Source organism: Euleptes europaea, chromosome 11 (genome assembly GCF_029931775.1).
Source record: "Euleptes europaea isolate rEulEur1 chromosome 11, rEulEur1.hap1, whole genome shotgun sequence".
NCBI lineage: Eukaryota > Metazoa > Chordata > Lepidosauria > Squamata > Sphaerodactylidae > Euleptes > Euleptes europaea.
Window position 1 is genome coordinate 73,495,370 of NC_079322.1, and position 27,746 is coordinate 73,523,115.

The window sequence follows — 27,746 nt, forward strand, 5'->3', positions numbered from 1 at the left end:
CCAAAGCCACTGCCAAATGAATCTAATAGGCAGGCAAGGAATAGCCATCACTCCACCAGCCAGCCAGACAGGCGGTTGGCAGAGGGAGGAGGAATGCAAGCTCCTGCCGCCCACACTGCAAGCAGGTAAGCAGGGAGGAGCAGGAGCTGTTGCCACACCTCTGCCACTGTTCCTGTGAGTGGGCAAGCAGATGTCATTCAACAGAGGAGGTGTCCTTCAGTGCCCTACCTGAGGAGGCAGGATGCTGGATTAGATGGCCCATTGGACTGATACAGAAGGGCTTTTCTTATGTTGGATATCCATTCCAGTCAAAAGCCTGAAAATAACTTTCATTGAACCTTGCAGAGTTTCCCTGGGTTGACATATGGGCAAAACCCTATAAGCTTAATGGGCTGGATCCTACTGCTCTGAGCCTCTGCACTTTACTGAGCAAGTAGTACAATCCAACCCAGCGCCGAATTTCTGAGGAGTAGGCCCAGCTTCGAAAGGTGGTATCCCAAACTCTCCATCATTTCTCACTTTATAGCAGTTAGCAATGGAGGTGGTTCTTTGTATCCAGGACGCCCGCCCTTCTGGAGAGCCCAGGTTTCTTATTCCAGGTTATGCATTAACTCTGGAGCTGTGTGTATACAGGAGACCACGCAGGTGATTGATGGAATGCCTCTTCTTGGCAGCGTCCTCAGTTCCGTCTGGCACAGTGACGGTCCCTTCTTGTGACTTCTGAACAAGGAAAGCTGCTTTCTGCTGAGTCACGGATGCAAATGAGAGCGGATGCAAATGAGAGTGGCGGACTCTAACCTGGAGAACTGGTTTCGATTCCCCACTCCTCCACGTGCAGCCTGCAGGGTGAGCTTGGGCCAGTCACAGTTCTTTCAGAACTCTCTCACTCCCCCCATCCCACCCCACAAGGCGCCTGTGGTGTGTGCGTGGGCGGGAGGGTGTTTGTAAGTCGCTTTGGGACTCCTTAAAGGTAGGCAGGGACGTTTCCCTGCGGTCACCCCCGCCGACTGCTTCAGGGCTTCCCTTTGATTATGCATGCCTTTTCTGCCCGTCAGGGGTCGCCTCGTTCTCCCCTTGCGTTCTGTCTGCATTTTCCAGATTCTGGCTAAAAACAGCATCTGGAAAATGCGGGCAAAATGTGCAACGACCTCTAACTGGCAGAAAAGCCATGTATAATCAAAGGGAAGCCCCAAAGCAGTCGGCGGGGGTGACCGCGGGGAAACAGCCCTGCATAAAAGGCCGTACAGAAAAGCAATATATAAAAACCAACTCTTCTTTTTCAGCTCTTCAAATAGCCTAGTCCTAGCCAGGCTGTTGGGCAGAGGCATTGGAACGAGGACCCTCAGAGTGCCAGGGGTGTGCTCTGCTCCTGAGATGTTGCTCCTCCCCAGTCTGGTGGTTGCTTCTTCCCCCACTGGAAAATACTTGCTACTTCTCCCCAGCTAATTCCATTAAAGGGCGTCACCAGAGGTCACCTCCGCCTGCAGGCCAAACTCTGCAACCTGGAAAGACCGTGTCCCCTAACCTCATGGGCAGCAGAAATATGACTTCCCCCTTGGTTTTGTCATGCAAACATATGAAGCCGCCGGGTACCCGTGCCGGAGAGGGGTAGCTATATTAAGTCTGTTGTGGCAAAAACAGGAGAAGTATCATGTGGCACCTTAAAGACTGGCAAATGTATGACTGTAGCATAAAGTTTTCAGACCAGGGGTGTCGAACTCAATGGTTTCGAGGGCCGGTTATGACATAAGCGTCACTTGGTCAGGCTGGACCATATGCCCCGCCAGCCCAGATGGAGAGCGAGAGGGGTGACTGCCTTAGCCTGCTCAAGGGGCGAATGAGAGCTCTCAAGGGGCCGGATCCATCCCGCGGGCCTTATGTTTCACACCCCTGTTTTAGACCATGACTAGCCATCACCATTAGGTTCGCCAGATTTTGGGGGCAGAGCCTGAGGAGGGCAGGGTTTGGAAAGAGGAGGGACCTCAATGCCACAGAGTCCAATTGCCAAAGCGGCCATTCTCTCCAGGTGAACTGATCTCTATCGGCTGGAGATCAGTTGTAATAGCAGGAGATCTCCAGCCATAACCTGGAGGTTGGCAGCCCTAACAACCATGTTTGGTGGCAGAGAGCTTCATAGGTCAACCATGTAAATGTGTGTGTTTTATATATCACTCACAACCTCCACTGAAAGCAGCTGGCTCCTAGCCATGATTACTAAAGGGAACCTCCACATTCAGAGGCAGTAAACCTCAGATTATCACTGCCAGGAGGCAATGTCAGGGGAAGGCTTTGGCTTATTTGTCCTGGGGCTTCTGGTTGGTAACTGTTTGAAAGGGGATGCTAGACTGGTCTGATCCAGCAGAATGCTTCTTATGTTCTTACGAAAGGAAGTATTAGGACGAAACAGACCTTTTGGGCAAGACAGTACCTTGAAATCAGATTAAGGGCGAAAAAGCATAGGAGGTTTTGCCTTGGATTTGCCACTCTCTAGATGCACATTTTCCCCATCTGAATTCTCAAAACTCTGCATGGGGGCTTATTTTTGAATTTTAAGAAATTGGATGGGGGAAATGTGCATCTAAAGGTAAAGGTAAAGGTCCCCTGTGCAAGCACCGAGTCATTCCTGACCCATGGGGGGATGTCACATCCCAACGTTTACCAGGCAGACTTTTTGTTTATGGGGTGGTTTGCCAGTGCCTTCCCCAGTCATCTTCCCTTTACCCCCAGCAACTGGGTACTCATGTTACCAACCTCGGAAGGATGGAAGGATGGAGTCAACCTTGAGCCGGCTACCTGAAACTGACTTCCATCAGGATAGAACTCAGGTCGTGAGCAGAGCTTGGACTGCAGTACCGCAGTTTACCACTCTGCGCCACAGGGCTCCTTATGATAGAGAGCAGCAAATCCAAGGCAAAACCTCCCATGCATTTTCGCCCTAAATTTAGCGAACAGTCGCACTTTCGGTGAGGGATTATGGAAAGAAGATCATCTCCCCACCATAGCCACCTCAATCAGCCATTCGAAGTCCCATAGCGAACAAAGGACCCTTCGTCTTGTCACTTCTCCTTAGTTTACAATGCTTAAACAGTAGCCATAAACTTCACGGCAATTAAGATATTGCTCCGCAGTTTTATTGGCACTCTTCAGAGTTTCCTGAACAGCACAGAGTGACGCTGAATCACACCAAATATCAGGAAGATGAGCTATCATTTTATTTAACTCCACTGTGAGGAACTCTGCATGAAGGAATAGCAGCCATGATTTGGGAGCATGAGGGTGTACAAAGCTAATAGGGCGGGGAAAGTAAAAAGATTCAAGAGTTCCCCAAATATGATTTGGATTAATCCAGACCTGCTGGACTATGCATTTGCTTTCAGTAATGGTGGAGAGATCTACCATTTCATGCATGAAGGCAGAATCAAGGAGGATACCCAGAACATTTGCCAAATAAAGTTCATGTTAAAAAAATGGAACATTCGATCTTTGCTTTCAAAGCCAGGAGATTCGATCTTGTCACTACAGGTATGTACTCATGGTGGTCTCTGTAATCTGGTTCCCATCTTTCTCTCCCACAGGTCCATTTTCAATATGACTTTGGACTTTGTTGGATCTAAAGATAAAGAATGTTGTTAAATGTCAGGAAAGGGGTCCCCCCACCAAGAATTCAATATTTAATAAGTGGGTTCTAGATCAACTCAAGTCTGAATTCTCCCTAGAAGCAAAAATGACTCAACTGAGTCTGTCGTACTTTGGCTACATCGTCAGAAGATGGGACTCACTGGAAAAGACAATAACACTAGGAAAAGTTGAAGGCAGCAAGAAAAGAGGAAGACCCAAGACGAGGTGGATTGATTCAATAAAGAGTGGCCCTCAGACTGCAAGACCTGAAAAAGGCTGTTAATGATAGAGCATTTTGGAGGCCATTAATTCATAGGGTCTCCAGAAATTGGAAGTAACTCGAGGGCACATAACACACAAGATCCTTTCCCTGCACGATAATCTCACCAATTCAAAATTTCTCATAGCCACTCCAGAAGGTGCCTTCAGTGACCCCCCCCCCAAATCACCAAACAAAGTGGCATCTTTGTAAACTGAAAGAGAGTTGGCTCTTTGCTTTCATGTGTTGCTAACAACAAACATGACCACATGTGTGCGGTTGGGTGAGCAAAAACTGCAGTGGCTACAAACCTGACAGTTTAGGAAAAAACAGCTGTTAACTAACCAAAGCCTCTCTCTGCATCACCCATCAACTGCCAACATAGTGTTGCCAACCTCCAGGAGTTGGCTGGAGACCTCCCACTAGTACAACAGATCTCTAGGCAACAGCGATCAGCTCCCCTGGGTAACATGGCTGTTTTAGCAATTGGACTCTATGGTATTGAAGTCCCTCCCCTCTTCAAACCCTGCCTTCCTCAGGCTCCACCCCCCAAAACTCCAGATATTTCCCAACCCTAGGGTTAACAGGTCCCTCTTTGACATTGGCAGGAGGTTTTTGGGGTGGAGCCTGAGTAGAGGAGGGTTTGGGGAGGGGAGGGAGTTCAATGCCATAGAGTCAAATTGCAAAAGCAGCCATTTTCTCCAGGTGAGCTGATCTCTATTGGCTGGAGATCTGTTGTAATAGCAGGAGATCTTCTGCTATTACCTGGAAGCTGGCAACCCTAAACGAAAACCTGTGCTGAAAGTAGTCACAGCTATAAAAATATACAGCACGAAGGCTCAAATTAAGCACCAGGAAAATAGTTCTAAATTTACTGATAGTCAGGAATAAATTAAATAAATATATACATACATTCCCAACGGGAAAAGGAAATTAACTAAGAAGGCATTAACTTCATGCCTTAGCATACAATATGCTTAGCTGACAAATCATCTAAACAAAAAGGCAGACTAACCATCTAAACAGAAATCAGTTGAAAAAAGTTTAAAAAATGAGCCAGAAAATAAGGTTCTAGTACCATAAAGAACAACCAGCATCCACACTGGTTCTAGAAACGAAATAGAGCATTCGTGTAAACCATAGAAAACCATAGCTGTGTCCGGTTTTCAATGGTTTACACGTATGCTCCATTACATTTCTAGAACCAGAGTTAATGCCTTCTTTGTTAATTTCCTTTTCCCGTTGGGAATGTATGTATATATTTCTTTAATTTATTCCTATCAGTAAATGTAGAACTAGTTTTCCGGTGTTTAATTTGAGCCTTCGTGCTGTATATTTTTTATAGCCATTACCTGGAGGTTGGCAACCCTACCCAACCCGGAGCAGGCCACCTTATTCCAGCACAAAGTTAACATCAGCAGTAGAGAAGGTCCGATTCACCATCACGCTAAATGCAGTCCCTAAGAAGTCCCTCCCTGGCTGTGTTTTAATTTGCTGGAATTTCAGGTGAGGGTCTTTGCTTCTCGCAAAGGGCTTTTTTTTACAGAGTTCAGCCACTCACTGGCTTGACGGTGCCTTGGTGGTGTCATCTTGAAGATCTCTGTCCCGTGTCTCAGGAAGAAAGAAGCAGAGGATTCCTCCAACCAACGCCGTGCTTCCAAGTAGCACCATTGGAATTGCAGGGTGGATCTCATCCAGAAGACCGACCAGTGGGGCGAGGATGCCGCCAATTCTGGCAGACATGGAGCACAAACCTAAGCTGGTCTGCCTGGTGGAGGAAGCAAAACACAGAAAGTTGTGGCTGAGATCGGCTGGCATCATTTGCAGAGGAACAGCAAGGCAAGAAGAAGAGGAAGAGGAAGAGGAAGAGGATGATGATGATGATGATGATGATGATGATGATGAAGAAGAAGAAGAAAAAGAAGAAGAAGAAGAAGAAGAAGAAGAGTTGGTTTTTATATGCCAACTTTCTCTACCACTTAAGGAAGAATCAAACCTGCTTACAATCACCTTCCCTTCCTCTCCCCACAACAGACACCCTGTGAGGTAGGTGGGACTGAAAGAGCTCAAAGAGAGCTGTGACTAGCCCAAGGTCACCCAGTTGGCTTCATGCGTAGGGGTGGGGAAACGAAATAACAGATTAGCCTCCGCCGCTCATGTGGAGGAGTGGGGAATCAAACCCGTTCTCCGGATTAGAGTCCACCGCTCCAAACTGCCATTCTTAACCACTACACCATGCTGGCTCTTTCGAAGAAACATGCACTAAAAAGATAATTTTAAAGTTTATTTATTTTAAATATTTATATGCCCACCCAATCATCTCAGGCCCAAAGCGAGTAACAGCAATATAAAAACAAGTGTTTGTGGGGGGGGGGGGACATTTAAAAGAACACTATTTCTAAATCGATGTGAGGCAGAATGAGATCCTCACCTGACAACTGTGGGAAACACTTCTGCAGAGAACACATAGGTGGTTGAAAAGGAGGCCCCAAGAGAGGCCTTGCCGATAACCGCCAGCACAGTCACGATGACGGGGAACGCTGCGCAAAAGACAGAAATCAGAGATAAACCACGATTGCCTTCCTGGAAAGGCTACTACCATTTCACAAGAATTTGGCACAGAAGTGCATTCACAGAGCCTACTAGCCGTATACGGTAGCCCTCCACAAATAGGATAAGCTTCTGGTCTTTGCTGCTTGCCCAGAGATTAAAAACAGGGAAGATGTTGGACACCTGGCAGGCTGGGATATAACACAAGTAGATTTTGCTCAACCTGGTGGGCCCCACCACCCTCCTATGCATGTAACGCCCCCATTCTCTCACTAAGGGTTACTGCCCCCTTAGGGTTGCCAACCTCCAGGTGGTCCATAAAAAAGAGAAGGCTCAGTGCTGTAAGGATAATGGAGCAACCCAATGTTATAGTGCTGTTTTGGGTTGCTCCAACCTCCAGGTGGTGGCTGGAGATCTCCCGCTGTTACGACTGATCTCCAGGTGACAGGGATCAGTTCCCCTGGAAAAAATGTCCACTATGGCAATTGGACTCTATGGCACTGAAGCCCCTCCCTTCCCCAAACCCCACCCTCACATGAACACACAAACACATGAAGCTGTCTTATACTGAATCAGACCCTTGCTCCATCAGAGTCAATATTGTCTACTCAAAGTCAGTATTGTCTACTCTGACCGGCAGCAGCTCTCCTTTCCTTTTATCCCTTAGAAGCTCCTTGATCCATTGATCTTGAGCAGCATATATCTACTGTTTGAGGGATATAAGGACTGAAACAAATCTTGCCACTGACAATGTAGCCTTGGGGTCCCTATCGCTTAGTAGAAAAGGCATTATGTCAGACACAGAGGCATTAGATTTGTATGTTAAAAGGGGGGAGATATAACGTGATCAAAGTTCCTCGTAAAAGCGGCATTTAAAGAGGGCATGAGCTAGTGAATCGATAGAGCCAGAAGAGCAAGGACAGATCCTGTCTGGATATGGTATATTCAAAATTCTGCCCTGCATAACCATAGAGGGGTTAGCATTCAATCTAGCTAAACAAAAGGCTCTAGAAAGACGAGTTGCCGTCAAATAATATGTATAAGCAGGCAAACCACGTGGTGGTGGTATTCCGAAGAACTGGGATGAACAAATGCAGCGAGCACAAAAAGTAGTGCTGTTATAATCGAGCTCTTTAATGCGCTTTTTAATTTTGGTGAAAGCTTCAGTTTTCCCAAGATCTAATAACATATCCTGCGAGAAGCCCAACAATGACAGTTTCTCATCTAAGACTTTTTGCCATGAGGATTTAAAAGGGTCGTGCTTCAGAGAAGCTAGGAACCCCTCAGTGCTAAAGCACAGTTTAAGGCATAGTTTAAAGGCGGCCAACCATGCCCTAGCTTCGAGTGACATTTGGCCAAGCTCGGAACGAAGAGTAACGCCAGCAACACATTGAGGGTTGTTTAGGAGTTTTCGTAAGAACTGAAGCAATGGACGATCTATAGATTCATTGACAACTGTTATCCAGATGGCAACACCAAAAAGAATAATTGGGATAATTTTTAGATTAAAAACCTGAATAGCCCCTGGAATATATTTGCCACCTTTGGTGTGGAAAGAGTTGACAATAGCACCAACCCCAGGTTTAATTTTGTTGGACACTGCTTTTTAAAAGGCATTCCAATTTAGGTTATGGGAAAAAAAGAATGCCAAGGTAAACAAATTCCTTGACTTGGTCAACCTCAAAGCCGTCGAATACCCAGCAAAAAAGAGGCATTTTTCTCCTCTTAGTGAAGATCATAATCTTAGATTTATGATGGTTTATTTTAAGATCTTCCCTAGAGCAGTACTCAGAGAAGGTTTGTAAAGATCTTTTCAAACCAATTCTTGTGCGGGACAGAACTGCATGCATCATCAGCATAGAGTAGAATTGGGGTGGGATGACTTGCAAGCTTTGTGGGGTGACAAGACTCTGAGAAATTGGTTGCCATATCATTCAGGTATAGATTAAACAAGAGAGGAGCAAGGAGGCAACCTTGTCTAACTCCCTTGGCCAGTTCAAAGGACTCAGTTAGTACTCCTTGGTCGCCACAACGAACCTGAGCTGTGAGGTCAGTATGAAATTGTTGAATGAGCCATAGTAACCTCCTATCCATAGTAGAATTTCATAGTTTCAACCATAGCCTCTCCCTCGGGTTGGTATCAAAAGCTCCCTTAAGATCCATAAAACCCACGTAAAGGGTGCCATTTTGGGGGGAGGAATATTTCTCGGCTAAGTGAGAGAGCACTAAACAGTGGTCCGTAACAGACCAACCCCTTCTGAAGCCAATCTGCTCCCAGCCAAGGATGTCATTACTCTCAACCCAGTCCAACAGCCTCTTTAATAAGTAGGAGGAATACAGTTTGCCTAAGCAAGACAAAAGGCTGATTGGACAATAACAGCTTGGGTCAGAGCGCTGACCCTTTTTGAAGATTGGGATGATAATAGTATGTCTCCAAGATTTTGGAATGGCTCCTGATGCATTAATTTGTGTAAATACAGGAGCAAGAATGTCGGCCCACCATTTACTATTGACTTTAAAACATTTGTAGGGGATTAGATCAGAACCTGGGGCTTTCCCTGAGTGTAAGCGATCAATGAGCTGTTTCATTTCATTAGGAGACACATCTGGCCAGGAATTCAGCAAAATAGAAGGTGCTACAGGTATAAGTCCTTGGTTTTCCACAGAGTAGGAGAAGAGGCTCTTGAAGTAAGCTACCCAGACCGATGACGGGATACATGCGGAGACTCTGACATAGCCATTACTTAGAAAATTCACAGTCCACCAGAAGGTTGAATTATCATTGTTGTTTATAGCTGTAATCAAGCTCCTCCAATTTTTATATAAGGCCTCTTTTTTCCTCCAGTTTACCAAGTCCTTGTAGTTCTTTTTAATGGTTAGCAATTCCTTCAATACTGAAATAGTATTGTTCCTTTTGAATTCTCTATGTTTCCTGGTTATTGCTCGTTTGAGGAGCCTGCACTCACTGTTACACCAAGAATTTTGTTTGGATAAAGCATGTGAGCTTGAGTAATTTCCTTAGTAAATAAGGGTTTAGATAAATCAATTAATCTGAAAAGAAAAACATTTAGGACAGTAGCTGCAGACTGTTGCCCAAGGAGGGCAGCTCTCAACGGAGTCACCTCCAGAAGCTGCATTCTGCCACGCACCAAGGAGTCAAACTCAGGACTCCAGTAAACACGTGCTAGGGCTTTTTGGGACTGATGCAATGTTTGATGGTGGGACGATGTCAGATGTTGAACACATGTTAGGTTGGCCGAAAGAGAAATAGGGAGATGGTCACTGCCCATGTAATCACAGACTTCCATATTACTAATTAAAGGTAAGAGTGAAACCAGAAAATAATCGATAACACTGGCACCATTTTGGCTAAAAAAAGTAAAGTCTCCATTAGGGTCAACCCGCGATCGCCCATTTACTATTATTAGGTTTCTATGGATAGCGAATTGGGCCAGACTTAAGCCGGAAGAGTTAATTACTGAATCCCTGGAAGTTCTAGTGTACCATAGGGAGCTCAGGAAAGATTCATCAAAATTCCCTATAAGATTTTGGAAGGGAGTATTATCATCCGGCCCTATTTGCGTGGCAGCAGCTCTCCAGGGTCTTAGGCAGAGGTCTTTCACATCACCTACTCGCCTAGTCCCTTTAACTGGAGATGCCAAGGATTAAACCTGGGACCTTCTGCAGGCCAGGCAGATGCTCTACCACTGAGCCACAGCTGCTCCTCAGGCTCCGCCCCAAAAACCTCCCGCTAGTGGCAAAGAGGGACCTGGCAACCCTATAGTCCACTATAACCACACTCTCAGATTGCCCCTCATCTGACAAGTTCATGTTTTATGTAAAGGATGACGGTACTTTTTGGAATTGCAGGGATGATCAAGCATATGACTCCTGCCAGGAGAAGCCAGCTGGCCTGGCATTTCTTTCTCCCCATCCACTGCAGCAGGAAGATACAGGAGGCACGGGCTGGTATTTCAATGGCTCCAAAGACAAGCTGGGTTGTGTAGATGTCCAGGCCGAAATCCTCAACGTGGAGGCTCACTCCATAGTACACCAGACTGTCCACAAACCTGACAGCGAAAGCAAAATAGGATTGGGTCCTGGGTTCATTTCTATCCATTTTAATTTCAATACCTCAACATCTCTGGCTTAGGGTTGCCAGGTCCACCCTGGCCACTGGCAGAGGATGGGGGGGGGTAGGGTTGCCAGATCCAGGTTGGGAAACTCCTGGAGATTTGGAGATGGAGCCTGGGGAGCACAGGAACCTCAATGCCACTAAGTCCACCCTCCAAAGCATCCATTTTCTCCAGGGGAGCTAATCTCTGTAGTCTGGAGATCAGCTGTAATTCCTGGGGTTCCCCACATCCCACCTGGAGGCTGGCATCCCAACTCAGCATGGTAGAGTCCACCCTCCAAAGCATCCATTTTCTCCAGGGGAACTGTAATAAGTAGATGAGCTGTAATTCCGGGGTATCTCCAGGTCCCACCTGGAGTCTGGCATCCCTACTGTGGCTTGGTGCAGGTTATAACAACAGCAGCCTGTGTGTGCAGTGAGAATCCTTAAAGGTAGCGAATGAACACTAAGTTCAGCTTCCTGAAAAATTCAGTTTTCATTTTTTGTAGCAGCAAAGAAATGCTTGAAACTATATGTTCAGAAACAGAAGTCCAGAATAGTGGCTGAAGATTTCCATTAACCAGAGGGGACAGGGCTTTGGTGCCCTGTATAGCTCTATGTCCCTCCAAATGTGAGCAAAAACCCAAATTAATCATGTGAAATGAGAGGAATGCCATGCATTTGCTTACATTTGCAGGACTGATCGCTCACAGTTCTTTACCATTTTTTGGTGCAGAATTGTAAAATTTCCTCCAGCACAGACTACACGCAGCCCTGTTATAATCCGAAGACATGCAATAAAGTCCAAGTCCAACAAAAATAAGAACCTGTGCTTTAAAAAAAAGTCTCAAGCTGTGACAAGCCCATATTTTGGGGGGTTCACGTTAATTAAACCTGAAAATTTTCAGTTGTTCGAGAAAGCTGAATCCTTTATATTCAACTTTTTCGGATTTTTTGAAAAATTCCAGGTTTAATAAACCCAAACCCAAAAAATACCGAAACAATGGTGCTCAGCCCTAGCAATATCCTCCTCCTTCTCAGAAGTTCCACACGGTCTCTCTCTCTCTCTCTCTCAGCTAGTGATGTGGTCAGGACAGTACCTGTCTCTCTCTTCTTCACTATCAAATATGAAAGCTTTATCTACACTTTAATCAGGTTGTGCACCTTCGTTGTTAATTCCTCTGCCAACAGGTGGTAGGGGTTAGAAAGCATTCAGGGAAGCTAGGAAAATGTGGTGTTTGTATGGCAATGAACTATTTCATTTACTTTGTCGTGTCCCTCGGATGACTAAGCCCTAACTTATCACAACTATTGTCTGTTATTATTGGATGCAGCACGCCAGGGTCTCAAGTGAGAAGGTTTTTTTTCCCCTAGCACCTTCCACCTGTGATCCTGGAGCTGCCAGTGGCTAATCCAGGGACCTTTCCCATGCAAAGTGTGTGCTCTTTCACTGAAGTACAGCCCCACATAATAAAATGCAGATAGGAACAGCTGGGTACAGAGAAGTTAGAATTTACCAATCAAAAGACTATGGTATGGATGAAACAGTCGTTTCCAGCAAGGATGGGATCCAAGAATTTGGAGTTCTGTGTCATTATTAATCCTTGCAATAATGTATAACTCCAGGGCAGCCATCTTCCTGTTTCCCAAAGACATTACTTTGATTATTTATTTTTTGCACCGAGCAATAAAGCCGCTCAACAGGATGCAGATATGCTGTGCGGAAGCAGTTACTGCTTGGCAGCCACAGAATAACAGACCATTCTTATTCTATCTTGTGGAAAGTTTCCGGTTGAAGTTATGCCCATTTTACTGACAGAGACACAAGACCAAGGACAACTGAAGCAACACCCCATCCACACATCACATGCAAAATGTATGTGTGTTTTTATTGCTACTGATTTAGCACAGTGAGGAAGACTTACCATACCCAGGCCATAATTAAAACAAGTTTCCTTAGGTGTGCCTTCCTAAAAAGGTCCAGGACATTTCCAGCTTTGGCCTTCTTTTCTGGAACCAGCTTCAAATTTCAAAAAATGGAAAAGATATAATGTCAGCCAGAATCTAAAGGTCTGCAATACAGGATTAAAATTTATTGCTTGCGCTGCTGGCCTCCGTGCATTTTTTTGTTTCTCAATAAAGTTTTTGAGATGCAGCACAGCTAAGGTTACCAGCTCTGGGCTGGGAAATACCTGCAGATTTGTGGGGTGGGGCCTGGAGAGGGTGGGTTTTGGAGAGGGGCAGTAGCATTAGGGTTGCCACTGGCAGCAACTGGGGGTGATGGGTTACCACATCCAGGTTGGGAAACTCCTGGAGATTTGGAGATGGAGCACAGGGACCTCACAGGGGGAGCACAGGGACCTCAATGCCACGGAGTCCACTCTCCAAAGCATCCATTTTCTCCAGGGAAACTGATCTCTGTAGTCTGGCCCCATGTGGAGGTTGGCAACCTTATGTACAGCTTACGATAACAACATTCAACCAACAGCCTGAACTCTTTTTGGGGGGCAGTGGGACTAGTTGCTAGAAAAGCAAATGGCAGGGACATTTTTCTTCTCCCCACTGTCCATTTTAGGTGAAGATTTTTTTTTTAACTATGCTTTGCCCCTAGATCCAGCTAAAAACAACAACCACTCATCTCTTCCTCCAGATCTCCCGCAAACTACATTTTCTCTGATTTCAAAACTTTTTGGAAAAATGAGATTTAGGGTTGCCAAGTCCAAGTTGGAAAATTCCTGGAGATTTGGGGGGTGGAGCTTGGTGAGGGCAAAATTGGGGAGTGGATGGACCTCAGCAAGTTCCAGTGCCATACAGTCCACCTTCCAAAGCAGCCATTTTCTGCAGAGGAACTGCTTTCTATCTTCTGGAGATTGGTTGTGATTCCGGGAGATCTCTAGGCCCCACCTGGAGGCTGGCAAACCTATGAGCGTTAGAAATCCAAGCCTCTGACACCTTGTTGAGCATTTCTTCCGAGACGCTTCGGTGGTTGATCGCCGCTGCCCTCCGAATCATCTTCTTTGCTTCTTCTGCCTTCCCTCTCATCAGAAGCCATCGGGCAGAACTGGGCAGGACCCTGCCAAAGAGGGGAATTTCACAAAGAGCCGCAAGTGAATCAGCCAGGGAAAGAGCTGAGTTGAACATTACCTGATGAATTAACTACCGGATGATTTGAGCGAATACTATTTCAATTCCATGAGTATTTCAAGCTGATCAAAGAATGTATTACTTTAAACCTGTATACTAGTAGGCTTTACTTTGTATTTTGCGATTTCTTTCGTGTAACTAGCAAAAGGTATTTAGATCGATTTAAAGATATATATACGTTGAATTTATATTAACGAACTGTGTTATGCAGGGGAAATGTATATACCAGTGTTTCTCAACCTTTTTACCCTTGCAGAACCTTTGAAATAATATTCATGTCTCAGGAAACCCCTACATATGATTACATATGATTTACATATGATTAGCCTATTTATCACCATTTCTCGCGGAACCCCTAGAGATTTCTCATGCAACCCTAGTGTTCCGGGGAACTCTGGTTGAGAAATGCTGCTCCATATGGTGAAAATCAACAGTTATTTTTTGAACAATGTACATTAGATAGTGTGTTTAACGTTAGAAACCCATATACTATATAAACCAACAGTGATTTATGTTTGGAAAATATTTGTTTTATTTTATTATAGGTACTGCTATTTTGTTATTTACGCTCTGTGCTCTGACATGGGGCTTTCCCGCATTCTCAGTTTCCTCGCTTGTAAGTTACCGATTCTTTTGGGGAGAGGCAGTTCTGCCCATGCTTTGCTTCCTCTAGTGGCCGATTCTACATCGAACACGTTTATATCGAGCACATCTCAGACCATGTACTTCGCATTAATAAGCCATCCAGATACTGTTAACATAGCCATACACACACTCACCATATGTAAAAAAAGAGGCATAGCGCAGGGGCAGAGCCGACAATCTGGTACAGCCTCCAGTCCCGAATGCCGTAAGCCAAGCCAGCCAAGACCATCTGCCCCAAAGCATTGCAACAGTGAGTGATAATCATTGCAAGGGGGCGGTAGGAAGCCCCGACCCACTCAGAACCTAGAAGGGTACAGAGACAATCAAACCCTGAAAGCAAAGATACAGACAGTGTTCACCCTGACAGACCAATGGTTTGATTCCTTTCTCCTCCACATGAGAGGTGGACTCCAATCTGGAGAACTGGGTTGGTTGATTTCCCCACTCCTCCACATGAAGCTTTCTGGGTGACCGTAGACTAGTCACAGTTCTCTCACAACTTTCTCAGCCCCACCTACCTCACAAGGTATCTGTTGTGGGGAGAGGAAGGGAAGATGATTGTAAACTGCTTTGAGACTCCTTAAAGGTATAGAAAACTGGGGTATAAAAACCAACTCTTCTTCTTCTTATATGGGGAGAGGAGAATCTAGCATACTTGGAGGAGGGGTGCAATCAAAATGTATAGAAACAATCTTCAGGGCAAGTGTCTGAATTGCAAGGAAAACCAAAATAGCTTATTTCTTTATTCTACAACTCCATCAGACGCTACCCTGAGGAATCCAGCACAATTAGGGACTTATTCTGACAGGTACCACTGGGCCCCGCCCCTGCTTTACCAAATTCCATGTCCTGATCAACCAGGCTCCACCCCTAACCTCCTAATTTCAGGGTCTCTGGTTTCCACGCAGCCCAAAAAATGGTACCTTAATATCTGCACAAGGGAGGATACTTCATCTCACCTCATGGAAGGCTCCCCTCTGGACTAAAAAGTTTTACATTCTAGTATTTCTCTTTTCAGATAATAAGTACTAACCTGAAAGCATATATATTTGGGTTGTACAAAGCACAATTCCCAAGACAAAAAATTACACGATTGTTTCAGGTCATGACAACTGTTTCCTGGAATGGTATTAGGAATCAGAGAGATTCTTAGCTAAATGAAACTACTGTCCCTGAATAAATCCACTTTGTTTTCAAGTTCCGGTGCTTAGCAAGCCAGCAGCAGCTTGTGCTCATCATGTTGTTCTTTGATTCTGCTTGTTTTCCCGGGCAATGGCATCTTTCCTACCAATCATACCAGCAATTCCCAAACTTTTTGAGTCATGGAACACTTTTCAAGAGAGAAATTCGACACAGAACACTAATTTTCACCTAGCACTATATACTAAACCAAATGACAGTAGTATTGATGATGGAAGGTAGTTTAAGCATTTGGGCATAATAATTTCTACTCAATACTTACACACAGTTCATGACTGCAAAAATTCACAATTTTGAGATCTTGTCCCATTTATTTTATTTATTTTCCTTTCCAATCTCTTCACGGAGCACGAGGAAATGTTTCACGGAGCACCAAGTGCTCCATGGAGCACAGTTTGGGAACCGCTGAATGAGATTATACCAAGGAAGGAGCATAATCTAGCTCTCCCACCCAATCACCTTCGCTGCCTATTGTTTTCCTGACATTGCAAGCAATAGAAAATTAGCTCGTTCTTTGGGGCCTGGTAAAATGGAGCCCCTTTAGTGCATGTGCTTAGAATTTGGAGGGTCTTGAGGGGAGAGAGAAGACTGTGTTCCATGTGATTTCAGTGTCATTATCTTTAATGACTCTCAGCCCAGACCCTTGAATTGTCTGGCAATTGAAAAAAATGGTGCATGTGCACAAAAAAGAGCTACTTTCGGGGGGGGGGGTCTAGCAAAATGGTCCCCCTTTGTTGCATTTGCTTGAAATTCAAGGGTTTGTGAGAGCAAAGGAAAGACTGCATTATGTGCAATTTTGGTGCCATTATCTTTAATGACTGCCGCCCCAGACCCTTGAATTGGCCGCCAATTGAAATGAACCGTGTCTGCAGTGTACGTGTGCAAAAAATGGTTCCAGAAATCCAGGACCGCAAAACACTACATGGATATCTAACCCAAACTGTTAATTTGTGTGCATGTGTGCTAAGTGCCGTCAAGTCGCTTCCGAGTCATGGCGACCCTATGAATCAATGTCCTCCAAAACGTCCTATCCTTAACAGCCTTGCTCAGGTCTTGCAAATTGAGGGCCATGGCTTCCTTTATAGAGTCAATCCATCTCTTGTTAGGTCTTCCTCTTTTCCTGCTGCCTTCGACTTTTGCTAGCATGATTATTTCCTCCAGTGACTCTTGTCTTCTCATAATGTGACCAAAGTACAACAGCCTCAGTTTCGTTATTTTAGCTACTAGGGTCAGTTCAGGCTTGATTTGATCTAAAACCCACTGATTTGTTTTTTTGGCAGTCCACGGTATCTGTAACACTCTCCTCCAACACCACCTTTCACAGGAATCTACTTTCTTCCTATCAGCTTTCTTCATTGTCCAGCTTTCACACCCATACAGAGTAATAGGGAATACCCTACACAAAATAAAACCATCACAGTAAAAAAAAAAAAAAAAAAAAAAAAAAACCTCCCTAAGCCCGGATCCAAAGCAGTAATGAATTTTTTCTTGGCTCACACCTGCAATATATGCATTTAGAATGAAATATTCTTAAAAACAGGAAAAGGAGCATAAATTGGAACTCCAGGGGCTGTCACTTTTAAATGCAAGGCCAAACCTATCACAAAGAAGCTCAGGTACGGGAAGTCTTACATAAAGCCGCCATGCTTATACTGATTCCAGCAAAAGAAGAACCCACAATGAACCTCAAGGCGATGTAGACATACAAATTGGGTGCAAAGGCTGCCCCGACGCCAAAGGAGCCCATCAAGAGAAGGGTGAGCAAGATCATGTTTCGGCTCCCAGTCCTGTGGGGAAGAAATGCCAGGTGGTCAGTAGAGGAAAGTCATTACTTGGACACAAGTGAACATTATATATACACAGGTATATTAAGAGATGGCTGCTTTTTAGCTTTAGAAACGGGCAATATTGGTTTGGAAGGGACCTTATTAGGTAATCTCACTATCTCTCCCCCCCACCCCAATCTAGAAGAAGAAGAGCTGGTTTTTATACCCCATGTTTAAAAAAAAGGTAAAGGTCCCCTGTGCAAGCACCGAGTCATTTCTGACCCATGGGGTGATGTCACATCCCGACGTTTCCAAGGCAGACTTTGTTTACGGAGCGGTTTGCCAGTGCCTTCCCCAGTCATCTTCCCTTTACCCCCAGCAAGCTGGGTATTCATTTTACCAACCTCAGAAGGATAGAAGGCTGAGTCAACCTTGAGCCGGCTACCTTTTGATAAAGCCCCATCTGAAACCCTGAGGATATTCTTCCAATTAAAGTAAATGGACCCCTACTATCTTCATATGCTTCCAAAGAGAAAAATATCCATAATTATGGCAACCCAGTTCAGGATTAGGGCTGTGCATATCGACCAACCTGAACCGAAAATAAACCTGAAAAAGACCTTTTCAGCTTCTTTTGGGTATAATTTAAGGAGCTCTGGGGGAGGCATTTTTTTGAAGTAGAGACACCAAATTCACAGCATAGCTGCAAGGGACTCTCCTTGAGTGAACCCCAAAGTTTGGTAAAGTTTGGGATGGGGTCCAATGTTATGGCCCCCCAAAAGGGTTTCCCCCATTCTCCATAGGAAAGCACTGTAAAGTTTACAATGATTTTCTATAGAGGAGGGGTGACCCATTTGGGGGCCCATAAAATTGGACCCCTTGTCCCAAACTTTACCAAACTTTGGGGTTCGTGCAAGGAGAGTCCCTTGCAGCTACCCTGAAAATTTGGTGACTCTATATTGAAAAACACCCCCCAGAGCTCCTTAAAAAAATCCATATATATTATAATGGACCCCAAAGCCAAATACCCATTTACCGGTATGGGTATTCAGCTTAATTTGGGTTTACCCAAAAAAAATCAGGCCAATAAACCTGAAATTGACCCAAAAATCTTTTGTGTTTTTTTTGCAGAGCCCTATGCGGGATTCTGCATTTCATGACCACTTGGAGAATGCAGTGAGTCTTGGACAGAGGTCATTTGCACACAGGCAGCACGGTTTCATTTAGGGAAAATAAGCCAGCTACTAATGGAGCAGCGCCTAGATGGGAGGCCCTCTGAGCAACCCCCATGCAATGCTTTGAGCGCCATGAAAGAAAAGCCAGAGGCAGCCACAGCTAAACTTAAGGCCAACTCAGGCAGGGTGCAGTCAACACAAGAAGAGATGAGATTTCTTTCCTGTTGGGTTCTTGGTCCCAGCAGTATGCTCTGGCTTTTAAGACACACCCACAGAGCCGCTGCCCTAAAGTCTATTTTTGTTTGCAACCAGAAGAACAGGAAACATTCCTAGGACAGGTACATATTTTGCATAATTCATTCCATTGCCTTGCAAAGGATAAAGGGCGCAGCTAGAAACTCAGATTCTTTGCGAGATGCACCCTGCTCTTGGACCAGTTACGATGCCTGCAGCACAGTAAGTATGGAAACATGGAGGACACAAGGCCAAACCTGAAGCTCTACCATTAGGATTGCCAGGTCCCTCTTTGCCACAGGCGGGAGGTTTTTGGGGCAGAGCCTGAGGAGGGCGGGGTTTGGGGAGGGGAGGGACTCCAATGCCATAGAGTCCAATTGCCAAAGCAGCCATTTTCTCCAGGTGAACTGATCTCTAACGGTGTGCTAGGCCAGGTCATCTCAGGTTACTGCCGGCTACTGGTCTTGAGAACAGGCTGTTAGTAGTTCAGGAATGCAGGAATCCGGGGGGGGGGGGTGTCACGCCAGGAGCTGCTGGAAACCAAGATAAAGTCAGCGTGCAGAGGCAAAGTCAAAAGTCCGGTCCACAGGGTCAGAAGTCCATTTATCAACGTCTAGTAGCGTCAGAAACAAAAGTCAGAGATCCTTTTGCAACAATTGCTTTCGTAACGTCTGTCTGTTCCAAGAATGGTTTTAAGCTGTTTCTCTTTGCCTTAGTTCTCATCCTCAGACAACTCACAGTCTTGGAGCCGTCTTCTTAGTGTCTGTAGGTGCACACTCCTCCTTTTACTTTGCAACTCCATTCTCCCTTTTTGCCTGTGCTGTTGAGTGGCTTCAGGTGAGCTGGGTGGGTCCTGCTTCTGTGGAGTTATTTCTCCCTGTTCTGGCTCTTCCTCTGATGATGCTTCGCCTGTTGAAGTCTGGGCCATGACAATCGGCTGGAGATCAGTTGTAATAGCAGGAGATGTCCAGCTAGTACCTGGAGGTTAGAAATAAGGAACAGTAGTAGGCTCAGCATTTGTAAGTAATCAACAAAACTCAATTTGAATGAATTCTTAAATGAGCACAATGTATACAAACATTGCTCCAAAGTCACTAAGCAAGGACAGTACAAAGAGGCAATAAATGCGTTACAATAAATAAGCGTAAAGGACGGCAGACAGCCAACAAAAGCTCAAAACAGATTTTTGGAGCGGAGAATCTCACTCCAAAAGCAAACGGCTTGGCTTGTCGCAGATCGCTTTGTTGCATCAGGCATAGATGGTCGAGGAAACGTCTTTCCGGAAATTCACAGTGCTTTCGCCACTTGAAAGTGGCATCTTCAGCCAGACAAGCTTGAGACTTCAATATATGGTCAGTAAATCATTAATATGCTCTCCAAGCGGGCTGCATCTCTCATGGAGTTTTTCAGTGAAAGTTTTAAGCTTGTTTGTATACATTGTGCTCATTTAAGAATTCATTCAAATTGAGTTTTGTTGATTACTTACAAGTGCTGAGCCTACTACTATTCCTTATTTCTAGCCAACCTTACAGTTTTTGTGAGTCTTCCTTATCCAGTACCTGGAGGTTGGCAACCCTATCTACCATGAATGGAGATGGAACACATTGCTTGTGTGCACATGAAATCCCTGAAACAGCATATTTGCTGCAGGGTAAAGCACAGCCAAGTCACCACGGAGATGCGTATCTCCTTACCTGTCACTCAGTGGACCGAAGACAAGAGCTCCCGCGAGAACGCCCGCCATCAAAATGGACTGAGAGATGTCGTTTAAGTTTTTTCGCTCACAGACCAAGTTAAACTAGCAGAAGAAGAACACAAAATCATTTTATTAAGCCTCATGCCAGCACCAGCATTATATTTTCCTTCTGCATACAGCAGGTCCCTTTTCTCCTTTTGCCTCACCTTTTCTTTTTTCAGGGCAAACCATTGCCTTTAGTGTGTCTCGATATCATTATAAGCCTGCTAACTACATAGACCTCAACTTAGCTTCAGTTGGAATGGCAGTAAAGGCTGACCAGGGCCTTTTATGCATGGGCTGGATCTCCATGGTTGGACCTGGGTTCAATGCACATTAATGTAACTCGATTTGGGGGAAACTATGCCTTGGCTTGAATGATCAGGGATGAAACTGTGTGCTAATCGAGCCATGAATACAGAAAAGCAGTCTCCCAAGCTCAAATCAAGTCTCACCCCTTTAAATGCTGCTCTGTAATTGGCTTTCCATGAGAGAAGATGTCCTTCCCCCCAAACCCAACTGCCACATAAAAAAGCACTTTAAGAACAAAAAAACTGAGCAATCTGAAAGAAGGGGTGGGTGGGGGGAAGAAATCCAAGCCTCATTTTTAAAAAGCCTTTCTTTTGCCCAGAAAGAGCTCCAAGGTAGCAGGAAGCCCTTGAATCCCTGCCTCTTTACACACTGCTTCGTGATTGGCTGTGGGCGAAGCCAATCTTCTGTGTTTCCCCCAATGCAGTATGCACGCTCTGTGACTCCGGAATGAGCCAGGATAGACCATTTAATTTGGGCCAGAAGAGGAATGGGAAAAACCGGGTTCGTTTTGCATCGAAACAGCGTTGAGCTTCCAAGTATTGAGATAGCGTGCATGCTGAAAAATTTGATCCCGGCTGAAACAGGGAATAAAGGAGGTGAAAGCGACCGTGCATAAATGACCCAGTTCTCTGAAGAGAATTTCCCCACAATTCTCTGGTTCCCCTGCAGATATGTGGCCTCAAAGGGGGCATTGAGATTGTTGTAGGTTTGGCAGGTACTTCATGTGACCTCCTATTGTGTCATGAAAGGCATCCCTAGAATTCTTTGCAACTCATAAAGGTACTCAGCAGACAAATCAATACGAACACAGAAATAATTCTTGAATTTATGTTGTTCATGTTTTGTTGTTAAAAGCAATCTGTATATATACATTTTTTGTTATTTCAGACCCAGTGAGGTTTCTGTGTGGCTTTCAACACAGTGTTTATGAATATATGTTGTGTTTTGGATTTTCCCAAAAATAGAATTATTATATTCTATAATATTGTTTTCTTTTTCAGTTGTTATATTTCACATTACATTATCTTTGAAGCCATGTGCTGCCATTTATTATAGTAACTGCCAGGTAGTAGCAGGAGATCTCCTGCTAATTCAACTGATCTCCAGGCAATAGAGATTAGATCATCTGGAGAAAAATGGCCGCTTTGGCAATTGGACTCTATGGCATTGAAGCCCCTCTTCAGGCTCCGCCCCCAAAATCTCCCGCCGGTTGCGAAGAGGGACCTGGCAACCCTAGCCGGGCGATGGATTGGTGGGCAATTGCCCGCCAATCCAAACGACCCGACAACCCTAGCGCAGACACAAAATGGCTGCCACAAATGGTTGCGGCAGGAAGCAGGGCCGGCCACAAAATCACTGTTGCAGCTTATGTTCAGTCGCACAGTAATGGGAATGGGAAAGTCTCATGACATGAGTGATAAGATCCAAGTGTATGTAAATAATGACAGACAACGGTGGTGAGACCACACTTGGAATACTGTGTACAGTTCTGGTCGCCACACCTAAAAAAGGATATTACAGAGCTTGAGAAGGTGCAGAAAAGAGCAACCAAAATGATTAAGGGACTAGAGCAACTGCCCTATGAGGAGTGGTTAAAACACTTAGGGCTGTTTAGCTTGGAAAGAAGGTGGTTAAGGGGAGACATGACAGAGGTCTATAAAAATATGTATGGTATGGAGAGAGTGGACAGGGAGAGGTTTTTCTCACTCTCTCATAATACCAGAACACGGGGTCATCTGCTGAAGCTGGAGGGTGAGAGATTCCAAACAGATAAAAGGAACTATTTCTTCACACAACGCATAGTTAAGTGGTGGAACTCCCTGCCCCAGGACGTGGTGATGGCTGCCAACTTGGAAGGCTTGAAGAGGGGAGTGGACATGTTCTTGGAGGAGAGGGCTATCCATGGCTACTAGTCAAAATGAATTCTAGTCATGATGCATACCACTTCTCTCCAGGATCAGAGGAGCAAACCTATTATATGAGGTGCTGTGGAACACAGGCAGGACGGTGCTGCTGCAGTCGTCTTGCTTGGGGGCTTCCTGGAGGCACCTGGTTGGCCACCGTGTGAACAGACTGCTGGACTTGATGGACCTTGGTCTGATCCAGCAGGGCTTTGCTTATGTTCTTATGTTCTTATTATTCTACTTCATGATAAGCTGGAGGCCTTGACACTTATTCAATCTATAGTCCAAGGAAATCAGGTCAGTAGAAATATACTGACAAATCTTATCTTTCTCCTCAAATTGTACCCCAAACTGATATTATAGCACAGAATAAGGCAAGCTGGATATAAGGAGGGAATGTTGGGTTGTGGGAGTTTTGCTGCCTCTTCAGACTTGGATTCGAGGGCGGGGCTCTTAGCAGCTATAAAAATATATACAGGTTGAGTAACCTTTATCCGGACATCAGATATCCAGACTGATTCGAAAACCGGACCTTCTGAACCAGCGTGCAGGCATTGCTCACAGGCCCTCAGCAGTGCCACCAATAGTTCAACGTACAAAAAATGATTAAAAATTTAAAAAATTACATTCAGGGTATGTGTATAAAGTATATAGAAAACATATAGACTTGGGTCCCATCCCCAAGATATCTCATTATGTATATGGAAAAATTCCAAAATATGGAAAAATCCAAAATATAGACCATTTCTGGTCCCAAGCAGTCCGGATAAAGGATACCCAACCTGTATAATCCATTATCTATGCTTGTGAAAAATAGGCTCCATTGACCCTTAAACTGGAGGATTAACAATCTCACTTGAAGTATCAAAGGTGTTAGGATTCTTCTGTACAAACTACATAGAATCATAGAGTTGGAAGGGACCACCAGGGCCATCAAGTCCAGGAAATTCACAACTACCTCCCCCCTTCACACCCCTAGTGACCAGAAGATGGCCAAGGTGCCCTCCCTCTCATCATCTGCCTACGGTCACAGAATCAGCATTGCTGACAGATGGCCATCTAACCTCTTCTTAAAAACCTCCAGGGAAGGAGAGCTTACCACCTCCCGAAATGATAATGAGGTAAATTGAAAAGGTAAAGGTCCCCTGTGCAAGCACCAGGTCATTCCCGACCCATGACCTATGGGGTGACGTCACATCCCGATGTTTACTAGGCAGACTTTGTTTATGGGGTGGTTTGCCAGTGCCTTCCCCAGTCATCTTCCCTTTACCCCCAGCAAGCTGGGTACTCATTTGACCGACCTCGGAAGGATGGAAGGCTGAGTCAACCTTGAGCCGGCTACCTGAAACCGACTCCCATCGGGATGGAACTCAGGTCGTAAGCAGAGCTTGGACTGCAGTACTGCAGCTCACCACTCTGCGCCACGGGGCTCATAATGAGGTGCATTACAAATACAAAAAAATGGGATTTCTCCATCAAAGTGAATTATATTGTGAACAGAAGTCTTGGAAGTCACTTTTGTTTCACTGCCATGACGTGGTTCATGGCTTTCCCCCTTTCAGTTCTGGGCAAAAAAAAGTGGTCATGAGAACAAGCCCTAATTAAAGGGAGAAAGTGTTGAGAAACACCTTTCTCTGCCTGAGAGCCACTGTGAGTTGGAATACACAGTACTGAATTTCTTGGACCAAAGTTCAAACTCCATATAAGTCAGCTTCTTACATTAACAACAAATCCAAACTACGCACCTCTGTAAGCAATGTTGGCAGAACCTCTGCAGGATAGATCCAACCGTCTTGGCATTTTTCGGTGGAATTCGGTTGAATTGATTGAATCTCTTGCACAGGAGTAACCATACGGCATTCCTCGAGAGATCCATCTGGTCTCCTGGGAATTGTCAAGTTCAGCTCCTGCTCTTCTGTTAGGTTCAAGTTAAGGTTGCGGATCCAGCTTGTGTTGCAATGGTGAGGTACGTCCGTGACAATGAACACTTGGCCAAACATGTGAAAGGGAGTGAGGAAATTCGGAATGCAGAGAAGGAACACCAGCAATTTCTGGAACCTCCCAAATTCCCCAATCACCTTCAAGAGGTCTCCAAATTCCATGTTTCTGTCTTCACCAGTGACTGGCATGTATCTTTGTCACATCTGGGTCTTGTAATTAATGGTTAAACACAATTACAGCTATAAAGAAACAAAAGATCAAAATCCACCTCTATTCATCTCTTGTCTTGCAAACCCTACGGTGTTGCCATAAGTCAGCTGCGACTCAACAGCACTTTCCACCATCACTCATTAAGGGGAATTTACTTGTCCATGTTTAACAATCAATGAGTATTCTCACAGGTAACCATTCTATTTGTCTTTTGGCTAGCCAATTTCCCCCCTGGTATAGGTGAACTGGGAGGGAAGGTAGCATGGTACAGCCCAATCTCATCAGATTTCGGAAGTTAAGCACGGTCAGCCCTGGTTAGCATGGATGGGAGACCACCAAGGAATACCAGGGTTGCTATGCAGAGGTGGTTTGCCAATGCTTTTCTCCCATCCAAAAACTAACCAGGGCTGACTCTGCTTAGCTTCCGAAATCTTTCATAACTTGCAGTTAAGCATGTGCAACAGCATCACTGCAACATTAGCTATATTGTTTAAATTCTTATCTCACCATAGATGCTAACTTTCTGCCCCTAAGCATTTCTCCTCTGCCGTCAACAAGCTAACTACAATGTGCATTCCACATATGGATCCCAAATCCCTTCTACGCAACACCCCTCCCACCCTCAGATTGAGACATAAAGACTCGAGCATCTCTGACTCTCAAAAGGTTATAGCCCAAAAATCTTTTTTGTTTCTATGGTGCTACTGGACTCAAATCTAATTTTTTACATTAAAGGTTCAAAGTAAGCAGCGTTCCAAACTCGTTCATTCCCATATCAGCTCCATTACATAAAACATGAGTACATAGAATCATAGAGTTGGAAGGGACCACCAGGGTCATCAAGTCCAACCCCCTGCACAATGCAGGAAATTCACAACTACCTCCCCCCTACACCTACTGACCAGAAGATGGCCAAGATGCCCTCCCTCTCATCATCTGCCTAAGGTCACAGAATCAGCATTGCTGACAGATGGCCATCTAACCTCTTCTTAAAAACCTCCAGGGAAGGAGAGCTTACCACCTCCCGAGGAAGCCTGTTCCACTGAGGAGCGGCTCTAACTGTTAGAAAATTCTTCCTAATGTTGGTAGATGGGTCGCAGATTGGGTTGCCAGGTCCCTCTTTGCCACCGGCGGGAGGTTTTTGGGGTAGAGCCTAAGGAGGTTTGGGGAGGGGGGGGGGACTTCAATGCCATAGAGTCCAATTGCCAAAGTGGCCATTTTCTCCCGGTGAACTGATCTCTATCAGCTGGAGATCAGTTGTAATAGCAGGAGATCTCCAGCCACCACCTGGAGGTTGGCAATCCTAGTTGTAGACTTTCAAGCTTTCTTACATATAACTCAAGGAAGGGATATAATAGAGTAGTAAAGAACCCGAGTAATAAGCTGGAAAGTGCCTCCTCTGAATGTTAGCTCAGCCATATTCTGGGGAGGGGGGGAGGGGGGCCAGCTCCAGGTTGGGAAGACTTAGGGAAGCCACACTGTCCCTCACAGCCTCGATTCCCCGTCTGTAAACAAGAAGATCATGACGATCCGACTTACAGCAGAGCTGCAGAATTACTACAAAAATGTGTGGGAAAAAGTTTGAGAACTTAGAAAAAGGGGTATGGGGGGAGAACTAGTATCCTTCTCTAAGCTTGGGTGGGTACAGAGGTCATCAAGAGACTATCTACTAGTAACCTTGAGCACCCACAGGAAAGCATCAATGGGAATTCAAGACAAGGGTTGCCAGGTCCCCCCTGGCCAACAGCAGGGGAGGGGGGAGGGGGGCCAGCTCCAGGCTGGGAGAACTGGGGGTGGAGCCTGGGGAGGACAGGGACCTCAGTGGAGTACAATGCAATAGAGCCCACTTTCCCAAAGCATCCGTTTTCTACCGGAGAACTGATCTCTGCGGTCTGGAGCTGAGCTGTAATTCCAGGGGATCCCCAGGTCCCACCTAGAGGCTGGCATCCCCATTCAAGACCCTCGAGACCAAGCCGTGACCTTTATCAAAGGCAATTTCCAAACCCAACTTTCATCCCTGGAGTGACTCAGCACTTTCGCCAGGCTTCCCTTTCAACTACTACAACCCCAAGTGATGTCCCGAAATTACTGTGCCTTAACCAATGTAAGAGAATGTATCTAATGATTAACCCTACCATACAATACCGCTTCCTATTGCCTTGCTAAGGCAGAATAAAAATCAGATCAACGGAGAGATAGATGGCCCTTTTAAGTGGTTTCAACATATTGAGAGCAAAAATTAAATCTATCAGCCTTAATTTTGACTCCTTGCTTATGCTTACTGAGGAAGAAGCTTTCCAAAGGATAAGACGCAGACTATTAGATATAGGACTTCAAGATCTAAATAGTGCTGCCAATAAAACATGCTCCCCGTTAAATTTAGGGGTACCCTTTGACGTTTACCAGCCCTCCCCATACTGATCTCACCTGTGTGATCCATCTCGATGCAGAGCTATCTCTCTGGCCAGATTTAATGTTTTGCCATCTGCGCTACTCAAAGGCAGATTTCAGAAAATTCCTCTGTCTGACAGGCTTTGCGCTTGTGACAATAATTGTATAGAAACCGTTGCTCACGTCTTATTCTATTGCAGTTTCGACACAGAATCTCGTAATGAACTATTAAGCCCCCTGTTTGGTAAATAGACTGAATGTCTCAGATTCTTTTAACGTTCTCTATTTATTGAACAACCGTTCGCCCCAAATATTGGAGACGGTGGCTCAGTTTTTAAAGTTTGTTTTAAAAGCCTGCCAAACAGCTTACGATCTAAAAATCGGAGACAAAGCAGACGGTGGAGAGAAATGGAAAGGGAGGATAAACAGGGGAAGAAAATGTATTGATTGCAGGGGAACTAAGGAACTTTGCAGGGGGGAAAATGTTTTGAGGAAGGATTTGGAGAAAGTGAGAGATATGGCATCACAGAAGCATTCCAGGAGGCAAT

At 45.1% G+C, this 27,746-nt stretch overlaps 1 protein-coding gene across 1 annotated transcript; it reads right to left on the reverse strand.

Moving 5' to 3' along the window:
- Nucleotides 1-5,434: 5,434 nt before the first annotated feature.
- LOC130484231 (solute carrier family 22 member 13-like) lies at nt 5,435-24,794 on the reverse strand. Its single transcript, XM_056857132.1, has 9 exons — nt 24,402-24,794; nt 20,400-20,503; nt 17,163-17,317; nt 14,465-14,633; nt 13,494-13,614; nt 12,467-12,561; nt 10,283-10,497; nt 6,309-6,417; nt 5,435-5,645 (listed from the first exon to the last, which is right to left on the reverse strand). Exons 1-9 carry the CDS (start codon nt 24,783-24,785, stop codon nt 5,435-5,437), a joined length of 1,563 nt encoding a protein of 520 aa, XP_056713110.1. The 5' UTR covers nt 24,786-24,794.
- Nucleotides 24,795-27,746: the final 2,952 nt, after the last annotated feature.